Here is a 27,489-nt window from a genome sequence, read left to right on the forward strand (position 1 = left end):
CCGGTGTTCGCGGCGCAGAGTGATTTGATCCACAGCACAGAAAAACGCGATACCAATTAGTTCAAAAGAAACTGACCCAGTGTCAGAGGTAATGCTTCCCTAGCAACTTCTTGCTTCACAAAGAGTAGGAAATGAAAATAAACCCATAAATCTCAAGACTACTTATCAGAAGTATCTGACAATCATATGTGGTTTCAGGATATGACAAGCATCATGCATCATTAGTTGTACCAGGGGGACATTCCTTCCAACGTCTACTGCCGGGGGATGGGGACAAGATGAAACCATAGATCATCTAACCACATGGCTGGAGTTTCTTGCAATCATAAGGGGCGGTGGGGTGGCCTAGTGGTGAACGCACTTGCTCGTCACGCCGAAGACCTGGGTTCAATGCCCCCCAGTGATACATTTGTAGCATGGTAGTACTACGGCCTGCCGTAAGATGTGGAAATATTGCTAAAAGCGGCGTCGCAGTAAACACTGGTAGTTTCAGAGTCTGGCCAAACAATATAACTGAGACCTTTGGATATTTTGAGTCAATCTTTTTTTCTAAGTGGATGATTTTAACTACGCAGTTAAAATGACAAGGTGTGTATTAATTTCTTCAGAGCACCGAAACAGGTGCGGTTGATCTAATTTAATTTCTGTATGTAAATGTTTATATGTGGTGTGTCTTAAGCATCAGTTAGACAAAAAAGAAGAAGGAATTTGACGACGAGCCAATACCGCTTGTACAGGTTAAACTTTATACGCTGAACGTGGGCGGGTAGGTGTAAAGCTGGAAATAAATCCGCCAAAAACTACCGTTCCCATTCAAATAACATCGATAACGCTGAGGTTTTATCCATAATGTTTATCTACCACACCGATATTATTCTCCTTAAGTTTATCAGATTCCTTCTATGAAGCTCCGGTCAACTTGGTCCTCCTCAACACACGCAAGTCTTCGTCATTTAAATATATATCTAAACTACACATTCATACCTATTTCATACCCTGGGGCTCATCAAGAGCGACCGACCCTGACATACGACGAGTGTTAGTTCCAGGACGCACGGCATTATCAGGCCCCAAATCGTTTAAAGTGGCGTAAAATCCTACTCCGTATCTTTTAAAAAGGAGAATGACTAAATGAATGTTAGTTTGCGCCGCGCAAAAGAGAACAATGAACCACACATTTGGTATTGTCGATACATGGACCAAGAACGAAGACTGCCGAAGTCCATGTGTCCATCTGTGGATAAAACATCACGTAATAACTAGTGCCACCTGCTCCACACAATTGTCAAATCATTTAGCGCGTGTTATAGACGCGTTTCACTTCCGGGCGCAGACTGGCTCCAGTCGTGTGATGGACTGCAACAGTACTTATCTACTACCTCCACTCTAGTAATGAGGTCTGGGAAACACTTTCTGCTGCATCCCCCCAAACCTGTGAGGAGTATGGTATCTGTGCAAGAAGACAACCCGCTTACATCCGCATCCCGGACAGGCAAAATGGTCCAATTATTGTTTTGTACTCGCGTTGCTTGACCTCGCTTGGCAAACTACACCGGCTCAAGAATACATGCTCGTTGCCATCAACAATGAAAGAACTTATATATCTATTCCAAGTCTGATTTTGAAAGCCAACAGTTGAGTGCCAGTACTCATTAGTCATCAGAGAAACATCACACTCGAACATACGTCTGGGATGCTCAATGTTCAACGCATCATTACGGTAAAAAGGGATTAGTGATGCTGTTCAGAGATAAAGGGGTAGACCATTTGATTCCTAGTGGGAGAAGGAGGGGAAAAACACAGCTCACATTTTGTGTCAATGAAAAATCAGCCTCCATCTGCTTAAAAAATAATCTCATCCTAAAGAAAGCCTCGATCAATATGGCCATCCTCACCTAAATCTTTGATATCGAGACATGAGCATGATATACATTAAGAATCCTTTCAAATCTTCCATTCAAGATGCCATGTCATGCACATGACTGTGTCGTATCCTTGGACAAGGTTATTGACTCAACTGATCTCGCTGTGATATGACTGAAACAGTTGTTGACTGTGATGTGAAATGCTTATTTAGCATCATTTACCCTTAATCCGAAAATACACAACATTATCATACCTGTATTGTCAAAAGAAATGAATTATATCATCATCATTACAAGTTGTGCCATGAATGAGAAAAAAAGAAATTCAATGTATTGTGTCTACAGTTTGGAGGTTGGGGTCAATTGTTCGGCATTCGATCAACCATCAAGACTTAAATCATGAAACTCCCTTTAATCGTTCAGAATGTCAGTCAGTAGTGTGTATCCCCACAACAGGAATCAACGCACGGTCCAACTCGACCATGGGAAGATGTGATACGTCTGATCACAAGAAATGGGATTCAACACCATTCTCCTCAGAGGGCCTGTGCTAACTAATCCTTGTTTTAAGGGCGACCTGGTCGTGCTCTAATGTGACGGTCTAGCTGATCCCACAGGTCTGGTGATGGCCAAGGCAAGATGTTGCGACCTGGTCGTGCTCTAATGTGACGGTCTAGCTGATCCCACAAGTCTGGTGATGGCCAAGGCAAGATGTTGCGACCTGGTCGTGCTCTTATGTGACGGTCTAGCTGATCCCACAAGTCTGGTGATGGCCAAGGCAAGATGTTGCGACCTGGTCGTGCTCTTATGTGACGGTCTAGCTGATCCCACAAGTCTGGTGATGGCCAAGGCAGGATGTTGCGACCTGGTCGTGCTCTAATGTGACGGTCTAGCTGATCCCACAAGTCTGGTGATGGCCAAGGCAAGATGTTGCGACCTGGTCGTGCTCTAATGTGACGGTCTAGCTGATCCCACAAGTCTGGTGATGGCCAAGGCAAGATGTTGCGACTTGGTCGTGCTCTAATGTGACGGTCTAGCTGATCCCACAAGTCTGGTGATGGCCAAGGCAAGATGTTGCGACCTGGTCGTGCTCTAATGTGACGGTCTAGCTGATCCCACAAGTCTGGTGATGGCCAAGGCAAGATGTTGCGACCTGGTCGTGCTCTAATGTGACGGTCTAGCTGATCCCACAAGTCTGGTGATGGCCAAGGCAAGATGTTGCGACCTGGTCGTGCTCTAATGTGACGGTCTAGCTGATCCCACAAGTCTGGTGATGGCCAAGGCAAGATGTTGCGACCTGGTCGTGCTCTAATGTGACGGTCTAGCTGATCCCACAAGTCTGGTGATGGCCAAGGCAAGATGTTGTGACCTGGTCGTGCTCTAATGTGACGGTCTAGCTGATCCCACAAGTCTGGTGATGGCCAAGGCAGGATGTTGCGACCTGGTCGTGCTCTAATGTGACGGTCTAGCTGATCCCACAAGTCTGGTGATGGCCAAGGCAAGATGTTGCGACCTGGTCGTGCTCTTATGTGACGGTCTAGCTGATCCCACAAGTCTGGTGATGGCCAAGGCAAGATGTTGCGACCTGGTCGTGCTCTAATGTGACGGTCTAGCTGATCCCACAAGTCTGGTGATGGCCAAGGCAAGATGTTGTATGGGGCCTTGTGTCATCTTGTTGAAGCAGGGTCTGTCCTGTTCTGTTGCAAGAGTGAGTGAGTATGGTTTTACCGCGCTTTTAGCAATATCCCAGCAATATAACGACAGGGGACACCAGAAATGGGCTTCACACATTGTACCCATGTCGGGAATCGAACCCGGGTCTTCGGCGTGACGATCGAACGCTTTAACCACTAGGCTACCCGACCGCCCCTCTGTTACAAGAACGGTAGTACAACAGGCTAGAAAGACTGGTCAATGTAACGCTGTCCAGTGATGTTTCCTTCCAAAATCACCAGATCTGTCTTGACTTGGCTACAGATGCTGTATGGACAGGGCTACAAATGCCGCATTGCAGGACTAATGGTGCCGCATTGACTTGGCTACAGATGCCGCATTGACAGGTCTACAGATGTTGCCACCCCCAAACTGTTCAACATCTTGAATGCAATAAAGTTCTCCTTATCGTAGGTTGACACAAATTCTTCCATCTGCCAGGAAAATCTTGAACCTGCTCTCTCCTGTCAACAGGACCCTTTAACAGTTTCTGTTCTACCAACGTTGCAGTGTCAGCGTTGAGTCTCGTAGTGGTCTGCAAGTTCTGATATTCTCCCGACGCAGTCTTCTGGACACTGTCCAGCGACTGACAGGATGACGTCAGTGATAATATCATTCCTCAGATAGAGGATACGCAAGTAGCGTTTCCAGGGTGGTGGTGACAGGAGGCCTGCCACTCCTCGGACTGTCTTTCTTCCGCCCTGTCTGTCTGAATCAGGTCATGCGTCTGGTGACTATCATTCGCATACAGCCACAACGCCTTGCGAGTGGTCAGGCGTTGCTTCTTGAGGTATCATACCAACAGCTTGGGCATTCTCCTGTAGCGTTAATCGTTAATGCTACTGTCCAACGGTTTGGGTGTGAATGAACTGTAAATCGTACCTTTATACCCATATCTCTGTAGGTTGGCATGCTGAAAGTGCAGCCAAAGTTTTACTTCAAACTCAAGTTCCATTGATCGGGGTGCGGTAGCACGTTCATAACTCATCAAATTGTTTTGGTTGCGTTTGGGCGATTGATTCTCAACTATTTTGTAACACTATTTGGGATTGGAGCCAACGTGTCCTAATTTCAGTTTTGTAACGTTTCTTCGTCAGTTTTCATCAAAAGTTATGCTGTTTATATCCATCACCCACAATCTTATTAATTGAAAAGTATTGTAAAACAAATGGCCTTTTTATATAAAAACTATATTTGATACTGTAACAGCTATTATCAATGTTCTGGTTTAAAATCACCTACACCTGCACTGCTTTAATATTGAACAGTGAGAGAGTTGTTTAACATTCTTTCAACATGTTGACTTTGAAATGTGACGTAAACAAAATCTCAACTCTCATGCAGGAAGAATGAAAGAATCTCTGCCTAAAAAAAAGAAGGGAAAAAAAACAGGACTCTACCTAAATACCCTGAAAATCCGCACTCGTCATAATCCTCGAGTTGTTTCATCGTTGACATCTACATGCGAACCGATTACTATGTGAAATATAGGGTAACCTGTGATCAGGTTCATATTCATCGCATGTTTTGTTTGTTTGTTTGTTGTTTAACGCCGCACTCAGCAATATTCCAGCTATATGACGGCTGTCTTTCAATAATCGAGTGTGGACCAGACAGTCCAGTGATTGACGTCATGAGCATCGGTCCACGCAATTTGGATACAATGACATGCATCAACCAAGTCAGCGAGCCTGACCACCCGATTCCCGTTAGTCGCCTCTTACGACAAGTGAGTGAGTGAGTTAAAATTTAACGTCACACCGGCAATATTTCAGCCATATCGTGTACGGAAGCATGTTTCGCTGAAGACCTATTCTACCCCGGATCTTCACGGGTTTCATCGCATTTAATCTCTCTCTCTCTCTCTCTCTCTCTCTCTCTCTCTCTCTCTCTCTCTCTCTCTCTCTCTCTCTCTCTCTCTCTCTCTCTCTCTCTCTCTCTCTCTCTCTCCCATTCTCTGGCCCTTGAGGAATATACAACCCACAAAGTTATCGATCACATTACAATCTCATTCTACCAGGTACCCAGTCACTACTGGGTCCGTGATGTCCATGATCGTGTGATATATACGGAAGTGGTTATATACTCTTCAAAAAAAAGAAACGCAAAGCCAGATTTGTGTGAGGTAGGAAAATTCATTTATACGAGGAATCGTACATGGTATTGAGCCAAAATGTTGTGGAGAGAACACTTGGTGATTGTTGTCATCTCAGTTATCGGTACGTAGGGAAAGTCCAAGGGGAAGGTCAGCTACCATCAATAACGCGTATGTCCCCCGTTGGAATCGATAGCGGCCTGATATCTCCTGCCCATGGAAGAGACGAGCACCCGAATCACATCCTGGGGAATGGTAGTCCACTCGGCCTGCAACGCAAAAGCCAACTGCTGCAACGTCTGGGCTTGTGGTTGACGTCGGCGTAGCCGTCTAGGCAGTCTATCCCACAGGTGCTCTATCGGGTTCAACCCGGGGATCCGGGGAGGGCCAGGGGACAATATCAACGTTAATGCGGCGTGGACTGGCTCTTGTGATCTGTGTTGTATGCGGTCGCGCGTTGTCCTGCTGGAATACACCGTTGCCGTTGGCTGCAATTGGGAGGGCGTGTGGTAGGAGTGAGTGAGTGAGTATGGTTTTACGCCGCTTTTAGCAATATTCCAGCAATATCACGGCGGGGGACACCAGAAAATGGGCTTCACACATTGTACCCATGTCGGGAATCGAACCCGGGTCTTCGGCGTGACGAGCGAACGCTTTAACCACTAGGCTACCCGACCGCCCCTCGTGTGGTAGGAGAATACGTTGATGTATCGTTGAGCCGCAAGATTGCCCTGGATAAGGACCAAACCTGTCCTTCCATGGTGAGAGATAGCCGCCCACATAACGCTATCACCACCAAACCTGTCCACTTCCGGTATGCATTTTCCGGCGTAAGGTTCTCCCCGACGTCTGTAAACCCGTGCTCTTCCATCCCCTAGACGGAGGGGAAATCGTGACTCGTCGCTGAACCAGACATCTCTCCATCGCAGTTGAGGTCATACCCTGTGCAGACGACACCAATGCAGTCGTTGTGGACGATTGTGTCGACTCAATATGACGCGTCGAACGTCGACGCGCCCGTAGACCTGCTGCTCGTAAACGATTTCGTAAGGTCTGGTCGGAAATTCTGCGCAGTCCGGGTATTTGGGATCCGGTTGAGGTGGCCGTTGTCGTCCTTTCACGTAGGTGGCGCGGTCGGATGTAGCGATCTTCGGCGGGGGTGGTTACTCTTGGTCGTCCCGACCTTGGCCGATCACGTGTTGACCAATGCTGTTGAAACCGATCCCATAGCCTTGTGCTCGGCGCTATATTGAAAACCCCGGCTACAGGTGATCGAGATCCCCCTGCCTGCAAGCGGCCTATGACGTTGTTTCTGCACTTCTGTTAATCTTGGCATCTTGTTGAACTGTCACTGTTCAATTGACGCAGATGCCAGGCAATAAAAAATCCTGCACTTAAATGTTCTTGTTGAGGTCATTTAGACCCGGGAAATTTGTCACTGACACTACAACACATTAAACCTCTTCATTTTGCACCTATTGGACCGCTAATTTTGCTTTTATGGCCAAAAATATCCCATTTGCGTTTCTTTGTTTTTGAAGAGTATACTTACATAGGTGATATGTGTGGAAGTAGATATACTGGGTATACTTACATCAGTGACATATATATATGTAAGTGGATTTACTTACATCAGTGATATATGTGGAAGTGGATGAACTTACGTCAGTGACATATGTGGAAGTGGATATACAGGATATACTTACATCAGTGATATATGTGGAAGTGGATAAACTTACGTCAGTGATATATGTGGAAGTGGATATACAGGATATACTTACATCAGTGATGTATGTGTAAGTGGATAAACTTACGTCAGTGATGTATGTGTGGTCATACCCTGTGCAGACGACACCAATACGTGGTCAGTGATATACATCAGTGATATATGTGGAAGTGGATGAACTTACGTCAGTGATATATGTGGAAGTGGATATACAGGATATACTTACATCAGTGATATATGTGTAAGTGGATATACTTACATCAGTGATATATGTGGAAGTGGATATACGTTTCCCATCCGTGAATGGGTACCCGGTAGGATAAGATGGTAATGTGACCGTTAACCTAGTGGGTCCTCACAGGCAGACATGGTTGTATACTCCCTATGGAGCTGAGAATGAGATTCCTTTAACAGGGGATATTATAATGTAACGCTAATGCGGAGGTGGATGTACTTACATCAGTGATGCGACGGGGAGAGTAAGGGGATGCTCACAACGCCGTGTCCGGGAGGAGATACCTGTTCCACACCTGACTGAGCATGACGACCACACACCCCATTTCCCCCACTGCCCGGCGATCTTGTTGACATCACGGGAGTTCTGTCCCGACTGGTACGGAGGCTGCAATATACACGGATACATGGAGTTTACCTGCTGCCTTTAATAGGAAAGGTAAATAAAATAATAGCATAATAAAAGGAGTATTTTCCTACATCGACGAAGACAAGTTATCATCCAAAACCGGCTCCCACAGGAGATATCGCTTGAGTGAGATCAAGCGATATCTATACTGTAGATATCGCTGCAATGAAACTGCATCACAATGCTTAGCAGACCATCGTGACGTCATTGGTTACCATGACGTCACAATCAAATGACATCACTAATGGCTCTGCTACTGAAGCTGTTAGCAGTACTTTTTACACTGAAGACACTGCTTATTACTTTCTACAAACTGAAAAAGTTGGAAGAATGATGTTGGATGATAAATAAAATTTCACCCTCGTGTCTTTTGATATCAAATATATCAACACTCGTTGATAAAAGTGGAAAAAAAACCTCGGCAAGCCTCGGAGTTTCCCCACTTTTATCAACTCGTGTTGATATATTTGATATCAAAAGACACTCGGGTGAGATTCTCTATTTAACATTCATTATGTGTTCATCATCCTCGTGACTCAAGGGTATTTGTATGTAGAGAAATGTCTAGTTCTTGTACGGGCCCAAGTAAGGGTTGAGACGGGTTTTAATGTGCATCTGTATTAGAACTGTTTGTTTGTTGGTATTTTTGTGTGTTTGTTTGTTGTTTAACGCCGCACTCAGCAATATTCCAGCTATATATCTGTAAATAATCGGGTCCAGACAATCCAGCTTAATATGATATTAAGCTCATCGTAAATGATAACGTTAATATCGATGTAGTGTCGATGTTAATATCGATGAATAGAATATATCAGACGATTGCATGTTGTTTTCATGACAACAGTTTAAACATCAGCAGCCGGCATGAGAATAGAGTACCAGGTGACGGTAAGACTAATCGTTGTTGCCCAGATCGCGAACGCCCGTGCCCTCCATGCTGTGACAGTGATCAGTGACTGGTGTTGGTCCTGGTGAATATCACTTATCAGTTTCCCTAGTTATATCAGGCAGTACAGTGACAGTGACACTGTGCTTGATTCCCGACACCTGTGAAGGGAGAGAGGCGTCCACTAAACTTCCTCTTTGAGAGACTGCTGGATGTAATCACCAACCAAACCACGGTGTAATCACGCAGGGGTCTGTTTGGACTCAAGACGCAGCAGAACAGTATTTCATAATCCAATAAAATGTCGTTCATCCGACCACAACCTGATTCTGCATGACTGTGGCTCTGAGCCGTCAGTATTCACAGGCTCCTGTCTGCTCGCCATAGGAGGGATATTGTGGCAGGTACCATGCAAATGAATGCCTTGAAAGATACAATTACTGTCACAGGAGACACGTGTCATCCACATGGCAACGGTTACCTAGTTACCAAGATGGCAGATTTACTGAAGTCGTCAGTGTAGCCCAATGATGGCATGAAGTATGTAGCCTGCCAGCCCCGTCTCTGGTTCAGCAACCGACCCAGTGAGGGAGTAGTCTGCTGTAACCATCCATCAGCCATCTGATGGGGACATGCAGTTGGGAAACCATCGCGTGGCAGGCAGTCTGCGGGGCAGGTTTGGTTTGTTGTTACACTGCAGTCAATATTCCAGCTGCATCAAGGCGGCTAGTAAATACTCGAGTAAGGACCAGGGTAACCAGTGGTTGATACAGTGAACAACTTACCAGGGTCACGATGACACGTACTCAAGTCACCGAGCTTGACCCTCGATCAATTTAGTCAGCTTTAGAGAGCTGTTTTGTTCCGGGTCTCCACAGAGTGAGTCACCGTGAAACTACCGTGGCGAACTCTGGATCCGGTAATATAACAGTGAGTGAGTGAGTGAGTATGGGTTTACGCCGCTTTTAGCAATATTCCAGCAATATCACGGCGGGGGACACCAGAAATGGGCTTCACATTTTCAAAATGAGCCATACATTTCGTTTGCTCCATATTTACAGTAAGTTCAACCCGTCACAATAACTCTCTAATACATTTGTTTGCTTTTGGTATTAAGGTATAACATTGAGGAATTATGACTATATCATCAGCGAAATGAAGAAACAATAACTCAATATTTTCCGGATGTAGTTGTATACTATTTGGATTTGAAATGATATATTTTTATAAAAAAGGGAAATAGAAAGGGACTTAATATACACCCTTGGCGGACACTGATGTTGGTAATTAAATTTTCCGATCTAGCGCCATTGCTCCGAACACACACCTACATATTTTTATATAAAGAACACATTAACGTTTCAATTCTGCGACTAAGTCCATGTCTTTGAAAGAGGGGCCATACGTCAGACTTTTCACAGAGTACAAAGCACTGAAAATATCTTCATTTTATAGCATTGACTTGGTAGATAGTCTATATTATAGAGCGTAGGATAAAAGCATTTTGAGTGGTAGAGTGTCCTTTTCTAAAACCTGCTTGCGATTCATAAAGAAGCCGTCAAAAACAAGTCTCTTATTGATAATGGAAGTAGATATTTTACTAAATTCACTGAGCAGAGTCCCCTGTACTTATTAATATCGCTGGTTGCGCCCTGTTTGTGAACAGGAAACCAACTATCCAATTGTCTTGAAAATATGATCTCGAATCAGATAAACAAAACAACAACTTGATATGGAATTTTGAGATTGAAAAGGAGAGTATGACAAGACTGTTTAAATTGATGACATGTCAACAACGATATGAACCGTAGTTTTAACTGCTGGTCCCTGCTTTAACAGATACTGTAAGCGTCGCACAACATCCGAAATCGCGTTATTGGTCATTTCTGTTCAAGTAGAACCAAGTGAAGAGTAATTAACCTTGTTATTTACTTAATCTTTACAGGAACACGCGCCTGTATAGGCACACATACCGTAACATATTCTCAGACAACGGAACAAATTTAGTTAGATTTCCTCCAATTGTGTCACTGAGACGAGATTCTGTTTCTTTCTTGGGTCTGCCATATACCTCTATGATAGGAAAATTACTTCTACATGTTCATAATACAGTAATCACAAAGCAGGCATTCTTTACTGGAGATGTATAGAGGTGAGCCAGGGCAGGAGATAATCCACCCTACTCTGTACGTATCTCCATGTAATGATATACAAACAGCCTACTACATATTGGCCGGGGGTCAGGTAATGTTTACCGCCCCTGGCTAAGCCTCGCTAAGTAGAATAGAAACGAAATGAACCTCCCTCCACAAGGACCTTCTGGACACTGTATACCGGGGTAGTTTGTTGGGAGGGGGATTAGGGTGGAGTAATAAGGGTTTTATGTCACCTGGGATTAACAGTCATTGGGTAGATGTGAAATATGGACTCGTGTGTGTGGATACGGATTAGAGAATATATAGATATGGATTATGGGGTTCAAGGCGTAAGCCTGGCTTGAGAAGGAAAGCTACTTATGAGAAGTGGACATTTGATCTTCTCTGCGATGAATGATTAATAATAGTTAAGCAGGATGCCAAAATCGGAATGCAAATAATCCCTCAGCATTGAATAGAAATCCCAAAGTCTATATTACAATTTTGTTCCATTAATTGTGTCATATTGGACACAAGATAGAAAAAACCAGATCCTACGCGTGTGCATGCCTCCTCCTTAAGATATGTTAAAAATATAAAGTATACACAGTACCGATACTGTTACGTGAGTTGCGCATCACTGTGTAACTTGCATGATGGAAATGTTTCCGTGTGAACTGGTTCACATTTAAAATATTGTATGTGACCTTTCAAAGGAGAATCTATTAATGACATATTCATTAAAACAACATGCAGCTTATTTACATACCACCAGGTTTAAGAGTAGTGAAGGAAAAAACAAGTTCATTACTCCCGAGTTTAGGAGATCGACTGTAAATCTGCGGATTGCGGAAAGCGTTTATTTATGTCAGCACTGAATAAATATATCCCTTCATGTTATTCATTCAGATATTTCTTTTTGTCATAAACATTGTGGTTTCCTGGGATTCCGATACCGCCTGACATGGGAAACCGGCTCCTAGAGGCAGCATGTGCAGCGTCCCCCCACGCCCCCTGCATCACACAACACCGTCGTTGTTTACACATCCCTGGATGCAGCTGGACGGGGATGTTTGACAACAATACAGTCGTGAGTGAACGAACCCGCTGCAGATGTAGCGTACAGGACGTTCACCTCTCAGTCGGTCGAAGTAAACATCACTGGAGTTTGGGAGCGTGCGGTTTTAAACTTCCTCCACTAAAACATTATGTGTTTTAAGAAGCTACCAAGATAGATCAGCCGGTACAATCAGAAGACACAGAGCTGAGTTATTGTCTGGCTGGCATCGGTGCCTGTGTGGTAAGATCGTGAAATTCTGGAAGGTATACAGAGAAGATTTTATGCTGTTTGGTATTTCAATATCCTTGTTATCAAGTTACAAAAGCACTTGACATATATAGCTTAATGTCCTGACATAACCTGAGTCACTACACATGCTCACACCAACCAAATCATCGACATCCAGTAGGGGTGATTCAACACTGCTGTCGCCAGCACAGACAACGGCTGCACTACCCTCTGCGAACCAGGATCGAAGACAACAATACAGTCGTCCTTCAAGATGTCCAGTATTGGTTGTTCAACGCTGCTGTCGCCAGCACAGACAACGGCTGCACAACCATCTGTGAACCAGGACCCAACACGACCTTCAAGATGTCCAGTATGGGTTGTTCAACGCTGCTGTCGACAGCACAGACAACGGCTGCACTACCCTCTGTGAACCTGGGTCCAACACGACCTTCAAGATGTCCAGTATGGGTTGTTCAACGCTGCTGTCGCCAGCACAGATAACGGCTGCACAACCATCTGTGAACCTGGGTCCAACACGGCTGTCAACATGTTTTGCTTCGATATTTTACGGGACCTATGGCTCATATTTTTTCCTTTAATGGCCTTCAAAATGGTCGTTTAATGAAATCCATGTCAATTCTGTCGCGTTGCTATTACAGTTCCAAATGTCACTTAAAGATATACTTTCTCACTGGTGGTCCACACACCCAACAAAGTAACAATTGTTTCCCTAACTAAATCCAACACATACCTGTGTTTCATATTCATAAAACGTCTCTCAGTGTTCAAACAACATTAATCTGTCTGGTTTATTTGATGAACAGCACTACATAGATTTTGTTTATTGACACACGGATCTTTACAAGTGCACTCAAAAGAAACGCTTCTCTATAAAATGTGTGCACTTGTGACAGATCAGCTCCCTTACCACAGGGTGGGGTAATTTATGTTGCACATGTTGGTGGAGCCGATCCAGTTTTGCTCAAATAATCCAAACAGCCATAAACTAGGCAGTCAACGTAACATGGGTTTTCTTTTCTTTTCAAGATTTCAATTACACAGAAGCAGGTAATTGTTGTGCCATTGCGCAAGAAGCTCGAGGGCTCTGAGAACACGACAACGGAGGTCGAAATTGCCCCATAAACTGTAGCGGACTATTGAAGAGCGACATTGACAGGCTTGACGTGCCTCAGCATTGACAGGCTTGACGTGCCCCTGCATTGACAGGCTTGACGTGCCCCTGCATTAGCTGTATTGGTGTATAGTTCCCGACAGATGCCGGGCGGGCCTCCTTCAATGTCATGGTGGCAGGAGCTTGGACATCCTTCTGAAGAACGACAATGTTTGTTCCTACAGAAGGACTTTTTGCTCTCGTGTTCATTGTTAACCACAACATGAGGTACCATTACTCGCGATTGTTATACCCCAGTATCCATGCGATTCTGTATGTATAATGTACTAAGATGACGTCATCTTTCAACGACCTCCTGTAAATCATGATGTAAGTACAACACAGGAAGAATGGGTGCAGATTTATAACGGTTATGTATATGAACTATCACGAATTAGGGAGAAATCGTTTCCACGTCGGACTCAGCAATATGCCAGCTATTCGGGGGCTGTTTGTAAGTAATTGAGTCTGAACCAAACAATTCAGTGATTGACGGACGTCATGAGTATCAATCCACGCAATTGGGATACGATGACATGTATCAACCAAGTCAGCGAGCCTGACCACCCGATCCCGTTACTCGCCTCTTACGACAAGCTTGGTCACCTTTTTCGGCAAGCCTGGTTTACTGAAGATCTACTCTAATCCGGAACTTCCCGGGTCTCATGATATGTACACGAGATTGGAAGACCGGGTCAGCCGATCTCCACCGCGAATTCTGATGCCTAATGCGTGTGAATATTCTGAAGAGTCAGGTCAATAGATCTTCTAGTGAGTCAGGTCAATAGATCTTCTGAAGCGTCAGGTCAATAGATCTTCAGAAGATATAAGAGAGCTGGTAGACATATGAGCAGACGCTGAGATCCTATCGGATTCATCAATGCACGTAATCCAATTACACGATGCACTGACGACACAGAGAGGGTCCATCCCATCTGGAGAGGCCGGCTAACTAGCCAGACATGTCCCCAGTAGAGAAGCTCTTGCATTCTACAAGGAAACCACTTCTTCTGGAAAGACAAGACGGCGACATCCAAATGGCATTTGGTGCAAACGTTCACTGCATTGCGTAATTCACAGATAAACGCGAAGATAAGATTAAAGACATGGCTCCAGGTCATCAGTGTGTCGTCGTGATTAAAGTGACTATTTCAGGTATTTGTACTGCACATTGCGCCAGGCAGTGTGTGTGTGTGTTCCGAAGCATGTTATCGGGGTTTCAACATTTCACTCGTCTCACACCGGCATGTATTGCACGTGGCGATCGTGGATCTGGTGCACGCCTCAAGTAGGGCAGGTATCTGAACACAAATTAAACACTAGGAATATGCTGCAGAATTAAATTGCTGTTTTCGAGTATATTTTAGTTTTGAATTTCCACGTGTAAAATGTAATTGTTAGGAAATGTCTGGAGTTAGTTTTTATTTAATGTGATTATGATATACAGCGAGATGCGGACAATAAGTAAATTATGATTAATAAGTTAGCGCCACACTAGATTTCATTTATGCGAACTTTGATCCCAAATCTGATAATGTGGTTTTAATAATGAATATGATTTAATATGATTACTCAGTACACAGTGAAATGTCTGCAAAACTGAAGACGGTATGTACTGGTAGATTTCAACTTTGTATCAGTCCTGTCGGCATGAAGGTGAGGTGAGGTGAGGTGAGGTGAGGTGAATTGGGGTTTGACGTCGCATTCAAGATTGAACTTATAAAGCGACAAGATAGACACAATTTTATGGATAACAACTTCTTTAATACTGTAAAAAGCGACGTTTCGGTATAGATCCTTATACCGTTGTCAAGCAAGACTGAATGAGGGACATAGTGCAGAATATATACAGCAAGTGGAGGATTAACAGTAGAGGATTAACAGTAACAACAAGGGCATACATGAGTGGGATAACATAGGTAAGTGTGACAACAAGGATGATGCTATCACAACACGATGGACAGAAACCACATAGCTAGAAGCCAATGGGGCATGAAGCCAATAACAGGTGATTATTGTTTGATGAGTTCATAGTAGGCCGATGGGATGAAATAGCCTTGATCTCTGTTGATTGATGGGTTGTGGCGGCGAATGTGGACTGCTTCTGTTAGTTTTCTTTTGGTGAAATCATGGAGGTTGTTGGCAAGGATTTGGACGTTGTCCCAGTTGATGATGTGATTGGGACAGTTGATGATATGGTCCGAGATGGCTGATTTGCTCTCGGATTTGATGGTGGAGGTTTTGTGCTCTTTGATTCTAGTGTTGATTGGGCGGGATGTTTCACCTACGTAAGATTGCCCGCAGTTGCAGTCAATTTTGTAGACTACACCTTTAACCTCTTGTGTCTATCTTGTCATCCGCCAACTTCTAAGTAATGCCTATCAAACAAGTTATAAAGCGACGTTTGTGTGTGTGTGTGTGTGTGTGTGTGTGTGTGTGTGTGTGTGTGTGCTTGTACTAGTCCGGACTAACACAGTATACTGACTCCGAGCCGACCAGTCCTTGTTTAAGCCCCTTAATGCCGACGGCAAGGCAATGTAACAACAATTACCATCGTTTAACCTCGTTTTGGTATGACGAACCTCCGACCTTCCGCTCTCCGACCAGACAACTGGGGCGGCACAACACCTACTGTTATATGCAAATGATGTAAGTGACGGGAGCTACAGGTAGAGCAGGAATGCCTACCCTTTTCGCGAACACCTGGAGTCATCGCTGATTTCCAGTGATCCATTCATTTCACCGCTACTTGCCTTTAAGTGACCGATAATCTTGTTGCGTAGGATGTTTTCGATAAAAAATAAATTGTCCCGAAAATTCTTGAAAAAAATATTTATGCTTCAGACTGTTTTAAAAGAAACTGCCTGATACAAAAATTGCAGTGTTGCAAAGTGTTTATCTTTTTTGTATCTGTATCTGAAAAAATATCTTATCTCGACACAAAATCCCAGCCCTGAAACCTCCCCCTACAAGTGATGCATCGGCGTATTTAGCCGAGAACAACGAGAACAGTGAACAGATAACAACGAGAACCGACAGCCAAATTTCTCCCACTCCCACTGGTGTATTTTAAGGCTGGCATAGCTTAATTAATTACAAGCTGTTCTGAGATATTGAATTCAAATTCGAAAGTAAGAGTGCTTGGTTCTTGTTTTCATTGTCAATGGCCAAGACGTCTTCATCGAAATTCATTTTGGGAGATGAATCAAAGCCTGGGTGTTGATAGACAAGGATAATATTTCAAGTAACGATGCTTTTATCTCATTTCTTATTCTGCTCAGGGGAACATTCTACACATTCGTCTCATGTAACATCGTCTTTGATCTTTGATACAAATCTAAATCAAAACCATTGAACATGATTTATCTGTTCATAAACCAACATTCCGTGACGTATAAACAGCATGTGTTTGAGTTTGTTTTACAAAATTAACGAGTGCCCGTGTGTTGGAATAATGCAATAACAACAGTCATGGGTGGGACCCAGTGTATGGTTATGGAGGGCTTTGTTGGGGAAATATGCTCAAGAAACAGAGCCCATTGTGCCGCAGATTTCCTCTACAAGATAGCATTGTAGCTTGCCAGCCACTTAGCAAAACAAGACATTTCCAAACAAGTCATGTCTCAATCGTAGAGGGGTTGTAATTAGTATCGTTTGCAGCGCCTGGGAATTCCTCATCAGTCAGGCAAGATGGCGCTATTGACAACATGCAACCTGTGTTTACAATATGTAGCCTTCGATCAAGCAAAAAGAAGGGTTTTGCCATGTTTGTCACTGTTAATTGGCATCTTTTAAAACCATTGTAAACAATTGCACATATGATGTCTTAGCGTGCTATATTTTTTGTAAATGAAAATAAACATTGTCGTCACGTGTTTGTAGGGTTTGTTTCTTTAGCTTGTGTTTACGAAACCTTACAAAAAGTTAAGACTCCTTAAGTTAAAAACTGAAAATTGAAGCCAGATGGTAGACATGGCAACGTTTAACCTCACCAGAATTTACAAGTAAAGAAGAGCAAACAGTGTGAATACTTGTCATATATAACCTGCATTGTCGGCTTCGTTGTTTGTTTCTGCTTAACGGCGCTCTCAGCAATATTCCATCAATATGACGGCGGTCTGTAAATAATCAGGTCTGGACCAGAACATTCAGTGATTGACATGATGAACATCGATTTACGCAATTGGGTTATCATGACATGCATCAACCAAGTCAGCGACCACCCTCTCCCGTTAATCGTATCCCAGTTGCGTGATTTGATGCTCATGATGTCAATCACTGGATTGACTGGTCCAGACTCGATTATTTAAAGATCGCCGTCATAAAGCTGGAATATTGGTGTGTGGGGCGTTGAACAACAAACAAACAGTACCTGTCATTCCCGATAGTCTTAGACGGGTTTCTTGTTTCTTTGTGTAGAAGATGACACATGCAGTAATTACTACCCCCCAGACGGCCAGGTGTCCGGTGTAACGAGGTTTCCGGTGTAACGAGGTTTCCGGAGTAACGAGGTTGAGCTGACGAGGTTGAGCTGCAGTGTTTTCCTATTTTTCACGTTTCTATATTTGTACAGCTACACGAGAAGTGTCGCGTCAGTTCCCATGCACGGTTAAAAACTCAAGAAAAAACGAGGTGGGGAGAAAACGAGAGTGTGATCGTGCTATTGATACCCCCTCACAGCAGCTGTGCAGGTCGAGACGACGACATCTACATGCTGTAGGCTGACATTGTCGCTCTGCCTGTCCTTCCACATTCGGGGACATCTACATGCTGCTGTGGGCTGACATTGTCGCCCTGCCTGTCCCCCCACACCCGAGGACATCTACTTACTGCTGTAGGCTGACATTGTCGCCATGCCTGTCCTCCCACCCTCGGGGAGATCCACACCCTGCTGAGGGCTGACATTGTCGCCCTGACTTTCCTCCTACACTACAGGACATCTCCATGCTTTAGGCTGACATTGTCGCCCTGCCTGTCCTCCCACCCTCGGAGACATCTACACCCTGCTGTAGGCTGATTTTGTCGCCCTGCCCGTCCTCCCACACTCAAGGAGCCCCACGGTAGCTCAATATATCAGGAGTTGATGGTTCTATCCCAAATCTCCAGCTCTCTTTTGTTCTTCTGAGTCGACATATCATGAGCTTCACGTGTAGCACCACAATGAGAAACCAATAGTGTTTTCAGCGTTTATCAAGCGGACGAAACATAACATGTCACATGTTACATGGACTATGTTCAAGAACAGTTGGCCTTGAGGCTGATTGGCTCCGACATTCCCCTCACCAAGGCACACATAAGATCATCGTAGCTACAATGCAATGTGCAAGCATGCACATAAATATCTCCAACGAAAAGAGGCACATACAAACATGTTAACGCCCTTCTAGGGCCAAACAGCCTTGTGTACACAGTTCAGCATGTCACGCGTGCATTACAACGGTACTAATCCCTCTGATAGTTCATTTCCCCGCTCCTTTATGCAGCAGGCTATAGATCTAGTTGCATGTTTACCTAGGTATATGACATCACACAACATGGGAACAATGAAGGAACAACGAGGTGACACATGGAAACAAATAAAAGAGGAATGTCATGCTTTATGCGTACAAGATTTGAGTAGAGTTCTGCTGTCAACGAAAGACATATCTAATAAAGAATAACATCCATTTCAAGAAGATATATGGCGCATTATCAAATGATGAAGGAGTGAGTGAGTGAGTATGGTTTTACGCCGCTTTTAGCAATATTCCAGCAATATCACGGCGGGGGACACTCCAAATGGGCTTCACACATTTTACCCATGGCGGGAATCGAACCCGGGTCTTCGGCGTGACGAGCGAACGCTTTAACCACCAGGCTACCCGACCGCCTCAAATGATGAAGGAGCAACGGGGATGAAGAGCTACTGCATCATCAGTCATACGTACGGGTGCATACGCACTGAGACGGTTATGGATGTCGCAGTGTCGCAATGACTTACGCTGAAATACCAATGCTGCATTTACTCTGAAATATCAATGATCGATGTGCTGGACAAATGATGCTAGAAACAGTGCCCACAAGGACCCTCCCTACCATGTAGAGTCAGCTCCTCCATCATCCATACAATGAATGATTAATGAATACATTTGGAATAGCGTTACGGAACTGCTTGTACACTTTCAGGAATCCTTTTGAATCAATTGCAAAGACGTGAAAGCTTATAGCTCATTCTTAAACAAGACAAACTCGAAGCTATCAAAAACGAAGAGCACGATGTAACCATGACAATGATCTGTCCATTCCGAATAAAAACGTTTGTTGGTTTTTGTTGTTGAAGGTCAAACTATAGCAATGTCCTAGTTATATGACGGCGATCTCTAAATATGGAAAATCTGAACCAGACAATCCAGTAATTGACTTCATGAACATCGATCTACGTAAATGGGATACGACGACGTGCATCAACCACCCGATCCCAACCAAATATGGGCTGCTTGAGACCAATTCTTGCCTGGATCTTCACAGGGGGGAATGCATGGGTTGCTAGAAACTAATTCTAACCCGAATCTTCACAGGGGGACAAGCATGGGTTACTAAAGACCAGTTCTAACCCGAATCTTCACAGGGGGACAAGCATGGGTTACTAAAGACCAGTTCTAACCCGGATCTTCACAGGGAGACAAGCATGGGTTACTAAAGACCAGTTCTAACCCGGATCTTCACAGGGGGACAAGCATGGGTTACTAAAGACCAGTTCTAACCCGGATCTTCACAGGGAGACAAGCATGGGTTACTAAAGACCAGTTCTAACCCGGATCTTCACAGGGGGACAAGCATGGGTTACTAAAGACCAGTTCTAACCCGGATCTTCACAGGGGGACAAGCATGGGTTACTAAAGACCAGTTCTAACCCGGATCTTCACAGGGGGACAAGCATGGGTTACTAAAGACCAGTTCTAACCCGGATCTTCACAGGGGGATAAGCATGGGTTACTAAAGACCAGTTCTAACCCGGATCTTCACAGGGACAAGCATGGGTTACTAAAGACCAGTTCTAACCCGGATCTTCACAGGGAGACAAGCATGGGTTACTAAAGACCAGTTCTAACCCGGATCTTCACAGGGACAAGCATGGGTTACTAAAGACCAGTTCTAACCCGGATCTTCACAGGGAGACAAGCATGGGTTACTAAAGACCAGTTCTAACCCGGATCTTCACAGGGACAAGCATGGGTTACTTAAGACCAGTTCTAACCCGGATCTTCACAGGGACAAGCATGGGTTACTAAAGACCAGTTCTAACCCGGATCTTCACAGGGAGGCAAGCATGGGTTACTAAAGACCAGTTCTAACCCGGATCTTCACAGGGGGACAAGCATGGGTTACTAAAGACCAGTTCTAACCCGGATCTTCACAGGGGGACAAGCATGGGTTACTAAAGACCAGTTCTAACCCGGATCTTCACAGGGGGACAAGCATGGGTTACTAAAGACCAGTTCTAACCCGGATCTTCACAGGGGGACAAGCATGGGTTACTAAAGACCAGTTCTAACCCGGATCTTCACAGGGAGACAAGCATGGGTTACTAAAGACCAGTTCTAACCCGGATCTTCACAGGGGGACAAGCATGGGTTACTTAAGACCAGTTCTAACCCGGATCTTCACAGGGGGACAAGCATGGGTTACTAAAGACCAGTTCTAACCCGGATCTTCACAGGGGGACAAGCATGGGTTACTAAAGACCAGTTCTAACCCGGATCTTCACAGGGGGACAAGCATGGGTTACTAAAGACCAGTTCTAACCCGGATCTTCACAGGGACAAGCATGGGTTACTAAAGGCCAGTTCTAACCCGGATCTTCACAGGGACAAGCATGGATTGCTGAAGACCAGTTCTAACCCGGATCTTCACAGGGAGACAAGCATGGGTTACTAAAGACCAGTTCTAACCCGGATCTTCACAGGGGGACAAGCATGGGTTACTTAAGACCAGTTCTAACCCGGATCTTCACAGGGGGACAAGCATGGGTTACTAAAGACCAGTTCTAACCCGGATCTTCACAGGGGGACAAGCATGGGTTACTAAAGACCAGTTCTAACCCGGATCTTCACAGGGGGACAAGCATGGGTTACTAAAGACCAGTTCTAACCCGGATCTTCACAGGGACAAGCATGGGTTACTAAAGACCAGTTCTAACCCGGATCTTCACAGGGACAAGCATGGATTGCTGAAGACCAGTTCTAACCCGGATCTTCACAGGGAGACAAGCATGGGTTACTAAAGACCAGTTCTAACCCGGATCTTCACAGGGAGGCAAGCATGGGTTACTAAAGACCAGTTCTAACCCGGATCTTCACAGGGAGACAAGCATGGGTTACTAAAGACCAGTTCTAACCCGGATCTTCACAGGGGGACAAGCATGGGTTACTAAAGACCAGTTCTAACCCGGATCTTCACAGGGGGACAAGCATGGGTTGCTGAAGATCACTGCTAAGCCGGATCTTCACAGGGGGACACGCATTGGTTGCTGAAGACTAATTCTAACCCGGATCATCACAGGGGGACACGCATTGGTTTCTGAAGACCAGTTCTAACCCGGATCGTCATTGGAAGACTTCACGCTGAGCAGATATACAAAGAGAGGAGCTTTTGTAAAGAGGTGTGAATATACATTTCGAGATACCCACAGTTTTGACGACGTTTTCGACATATAAAACGCATAAAGAAAATATCCACGTATCACTATGGACAAACTCCGTGTACTTGTCTAGAAACTATACTCCAGGGAAGGCAAGTGATCGACCTGTGCTCCACCACTGAAAGCCTGTACCAGGAAGCCAGCCCCTTGACTCACATGTGTCCCCTTCATCACACACAAGTACTTGGAGGACGTGGGGTAGAGGAAGAGGGCATCTCCGATGACTGCCAGGTGATGATACAAGACTCATTGTACCAACGGGAAAACCCCGATGTTAACATCACTTTAAAGCGGTGCTACAACGTTTTGCTTGCCTGTTTCGGAAAGTGGTTATTTTTCTAACCTAATGACAGCTCCTATGTCTGATTCCACACTTCATTGTCGGTGATATATGGATTCAGTTAGACTTGCACAAGTTTCTAAGGCAGTAATTATTAGTTCAAATCATAAGTTCTAGATTATGTAAATAATAAGAACAAGTTGTGTCTGTAAGAGACTGGAGTCCTTATTGTCTACGTACCTAGACTTGCCTATTAGAAGGATAGTTGTACTTCACATCCATGAAATTTTCTTTCAGTACAGCCTGGGAGCAAGGCTAGGATTCCATGCTTCAACCGCGTTCTGTGGACCGGTCTGTCGCGGAAATACATTTGAGCTATCATGTGTGTGGGTTTCCTGTAGCGCTGTTGACGTCGTCTAATAAGTGAGTGAGTGGATTTTGTTTAACCCCGAATTGAACAGTAGTTCAGTTATATAACGACATCACGTGTGTGCTGACAAATCCAGACGGTTATCTGAAACGACGGGCGTTAGCGTTAGGACTGGCCTCACTTTTTGTAACTTGAAATTGTCGCTTGTTTTGTTTTGACTTTTGTCTGACAATGCGACAAAGTAAACGCCATAAGGATAACACTTTGATTTATGACCATCTTAAATTTTCAGCTCTGGTCTGGCTGGGTTTGTGTGTGATCGTACCCCGACGACTAGGAATGATACTGATACTAAGACATCGTGGTGCCGACGGTAGTGCAGTCTGATGGAACATCAGTCATACTTCACACGAAGCTTCACCCTAAATCATGTAATCAATGCTTTGTCACGGGTTGTATAGGTTTCTTCGTTAATGCTCAAGAACACAATACCTCAACATGTATCAGTCTAAAGCGATCCCGTTAGTAATCACCTGTTTCCTTTACCAGGTTCAGTGGAACTGGGCCTTGCTCTCTAATTGGCACTACATCATTTTAATTTCGCCTTAACGTGCTATTGGGAGAGGATAAGGCGTGCAAGGGTCGAAAACGTCTTTATTTATGACAAATCCAGATGTTGTGTCGTTTTTGCTGTGTACAATTAGGATGAAATAATTAGGCGTGGAAATGTACAACCTCTTATTGAAAGTTGGGGAGCGCCGCGCATGATGAATGTGTCATTAGTTGCAATGAAAGCGAGAAACAGCCGTCATGATTTGGCAGTTATTCCCTTCCATAAACACATAATCTTGTAAAATACATTTCTCAGTTTTTCGTGGGATTACATGTTTTAGTTCGAGGCGCATGTCCTGCAATGCACAGCCATGTATTAGTCTGACTCACAGTCCCTGAACCACGACCATTCCTTATTGCAATGCCCTAAATGAAGCAGGTTGGATGTCCCACAGGTTTAGGATCTCCCATCTCCTAAATTCTTTTCAATTTAAATGGGGTCCTTTGTTTCTATCACAATTATATCTTTTCATAGACTGCTCGTTAGTCTAAGACCTGTATCAGCACCAGAAGGTGTGTTGCTGTCAGTGTTGCCACAGTGCTGACATGTCCTCACACTCTCTTACTGACCTCTTTAGCTCCATCTGGCCAAATCATTCTCCCATGCTGATGTTTATCTGAATATCAAATGGGTTAAAGCTGTTTACATCATCACGTATCATCTGATACAGTTCATAGACGAAGTTAAGGGTAGGGCTAGAATTACGCGATATTATGCCAGATAAATTCAAAATAGGTTCGTCTTGACTTCAACCAAACGAAAACATCTTAATATTACAAAGTTGGATAAACATCACACGCACGGAATGCTGTGTGAGAAAGCCAGACGTACGAGTGATGGTTAGCACTATATGAACATCAAGATCAGCATTAAACACACATACAGATTACGCCCAGTAGACGAAGGTACCCAATTTCGGTGATCAGAGTTGTGTCCCTTGATTTCAATGCCTTCATAGTCCCGATTATGAACGTTGGTCTGTCAGCGTTATGCACGTGCACAGCGGCTTCATGGGTGTGGTTAACATCTGACAACTGGTCACTTCTCTACGACAATTGGCTGACACGGCTGACATAACTGTACCACTAGGCACTCACTCACTCCCCCCTTCCCTCCCGCACTCAGTCACTCACTCCCCCCTTCCCTCACGCACGCACTCCTCTCTCTCTCCCTCCCTCCCGCACTCACTCACTCACTCACTCACTCACTCACGAACCCTCCCAGTCACCCACTCACTCAGAACGTCCAGCCCGCAATGGATGCGTTACGCTGTACCGAATCAAGAAAGATCTCGTGTAAGAAAACATTTTCGTAGTCGGACTATAATATATACCACGTGTGCAGGGCAAAAACTGCATAAACTTTTATGGCACTCACTTTGACGGTTTTACAGACTAGACTGAATATAGCCGACGATCTCCTAAAAATAGACCAGACCAGAATGTTTCGCTGAGACGTGAGAAGTTCCTAAACGTTTATTCGACACATGCTTAGATGCCTGTAGCATCTGGAAAAGAACTTCAAGGAATCTAAGACCTGCACTGGTTACAATGGAGCGTGTTTCAGTGTTGAGATGCGGGCCTAAGCCGTACAGTGATCGGTTGACGGCGCACCGTAGCTGTTGTTCATTCATGTGGGCAGACGGAGTGGCTTGGGAAGACACCGACTGGAGGATATTATGACTGACTGCTTTCTGGATTATTTGGTTTCATGCAAGCTGCACCAGAGTCCTTTTCATCTCGGGCGCTGGTATGCATCAGGCCAATATAGATCAACTAGATTGTCTAAGAAGTTGATTTAATGAACTTTAACGACCACGACAGATGCGTCTGTTGATTGTTACGCTTACGACGTGTTGGTTCATGACGGTGTGGCACACTTGTTAGAGGCGATGGAGCTGCCACTACATCCATCCCGTGGTCCTCCTCATCCTCATCCACACATGCTACACGGATTAGGATTATAGATAACATTACAATGTACCTATCGTCTATATATTTCATCTTTCATCTTGATCATTAAGTTATCCCATGTACAATGTATATAACTGATGAAGACGTGTATCGGTTCCATGCTTGTGTCAGGGTAGTGCATTAGTCCTACATCAACCACATAGCCTAAGTGTTAGGGATTAGCACCAGCATGACATATACGAAACGATGAATGTCGTAGAACTAGATGAAAGGACAAACTTATATTGATGTATTATCGCAAATAACTTAATAGGCATTTGTACCAGGCTAGAGTTAGTGAGTATGGTTTACGCTGATTATATTATTATTCCGCCAACCTCATGGCGGGGACGCAAGAAACAGACTTCACACAGGGTATCGAACCTGAACGAGCGAACGCTTTAGCCACTGGGCTACCCCGCCACCAGTCTAGGCTAGACCATCAGTGCATCGTTACAAGGACAGAAACTGGGTGTTCAGTGTCTGCAGCAGTTGTATAGAACTAGATCACAGTGCTCCATCAGATCCTTACAGAACCCCAGTAAATGTTCCTTCTTCCCACGATACAACACAGTTCCCCATCACATCCTCATAGAACCCTAATCTCTACCCGAGGTCGAGTTGAATCTGGCCCAGTGTGTCATTACCCATAATTCACCTTGTTTTCACCTCACTTAAGGTGTTTTGAAAGCCGTTACCAATTCAAGACGTGTTGGGTGTTGAGATGGTAATTGGTGTAGAGGTATCGAATTCATGTGATGAAGCGTCCGCAGCTCTTTAGCCCTGTTTTTCTCCACGACATTTTACGTAAGTTAAGTTTCTTCTCACAACATGTGGAACATGTAGCACAGGAACACCCCGAAGTACAGCGAGCCAGGAACCCATGTGAAATAACCTGGAGAAGTGGGGGAGTTGATTTCGTTGTTCGCCATTCAGAAATATCTCAGCTCTATACAAACGGCCCGTATATGATTAAGACTTTGCCAGGAAATATGGCGGTTGTTGATGTCATGAGCAACACCTCTACGTGTAGTCCAGGTACTCTGGTCCGAGTCAGCCGGTCACCATACGTTGTAGCCGCCTTCAATGTATTTCACAAAGCAATCGTAGCGCTACGGCTGTCACAACTCCCATATTTTAGCACATGCGTTCGACTATCGTAGCGCTCAGATGGTTTGTGGTCGATGGCCGCTTTCACAAAGAGATCGTAGCGTTGAGAGCGTCGCATCCCAATAGATTAATGGCACCCGCCCACTTTCGCGATGTTGACCGCGATGTATTTTGATGTGTGAAATATCGTAATGGTCATAAAATCGTGTATGTGAATGAAGTACGCACTTTAGTAGGAGCACATCACGAGATTACTACGACTATAACACGAGTTGAGTACGATGTCCGTGCGATGTCACTGCGACATCATACCGATGTGGGTACGATATAGACTAGTTTCGTACGTGTTGAGTACGATGTCCGCGCGATGTCACTGCGACATCATACCGATGTGGGTACGATATAGACTAGTTTCGTAAGTGTTGAGTACGAGTTAGTTACGAGCTCAGTACCTTAACGCGATCTCTACGAGTATATCCGTAACACCGTAGACCCGGGTTCGATTCCAGACATGGGTACAATGTGTGAATCCCATTTCTGGTGTCCCCCGCCGTGGTATTGCTGAAATATTGCTAAAAGCGGCGTTAAACCATACTTACTCACTCTACGAGTTTATCACCGAATTTTGGCGCGTTTTATTGGTATTCGCAGCATAAACAACACACAGTGCTTATCCTAGCAACATGGCACACCAGCAGCTGACTGTTGATTTCCAGTACAGACGGTATGTGGTTGGGGTGGTTGCGGCCACCATCCTGGTTGTCCACAGACGTAAGCCAAGGGAAGAGGAGGAAGACGCCGGGGTCAAGTCCAGCGCAAGGTTTGGTTGAGGACTTGGCTTCTCCGACACCTTGCTGCAGGAGCTTGCACGAGAGGACAGGACAGGGTTCCAGAACTTCCTGTGGATGGACCCGTAGTTGTTCCTGGAGGCGGGTCGAGGTCGGGTCGGTCCAGGGATA

The 27,489-nt window shown here is 44.7% G+C and overlaps 1 protein-coding gene across 1 annotated transcript in view; it reads right to left on the reverse strand.

Moving 5' to 3' along the window:
* Nucleotides 1-27,489, reverse strand: part of LOC124147034 — a 91,655-nt gene that overhangs the window by 23,433 nt on the left and 40,733 nt on the right. The window contains exon 3 of the mRNA XM_046517636.2: nucleotides 7,858-8,021. Coding sequence (XP_046373592.2) covers nucleotides 7,858-8,021 — 164 coding nt within the window. The remainder of the gene's footprint in view (nucleotides 1-7,857; nucleotides 8,022-27,489) is intronic.

This window comes from Haliotis rufescens, unplaced genomic scaffold (genome assembly GCF_023055435.1).
Source record: "Haliotis rufescens isolate VD_foot unplaced genomic scaffold, xgHalRufe1.0.p SCAF_1, whole genome shotgun sequence".
NCBI classification, from domain to species: domain Eukaryota; kingdom Metazoa; phylum Mollusca; class Gastropoda; order Lepetellida; family Haliotidae; genus Haliotis; species Haliotis rufescens.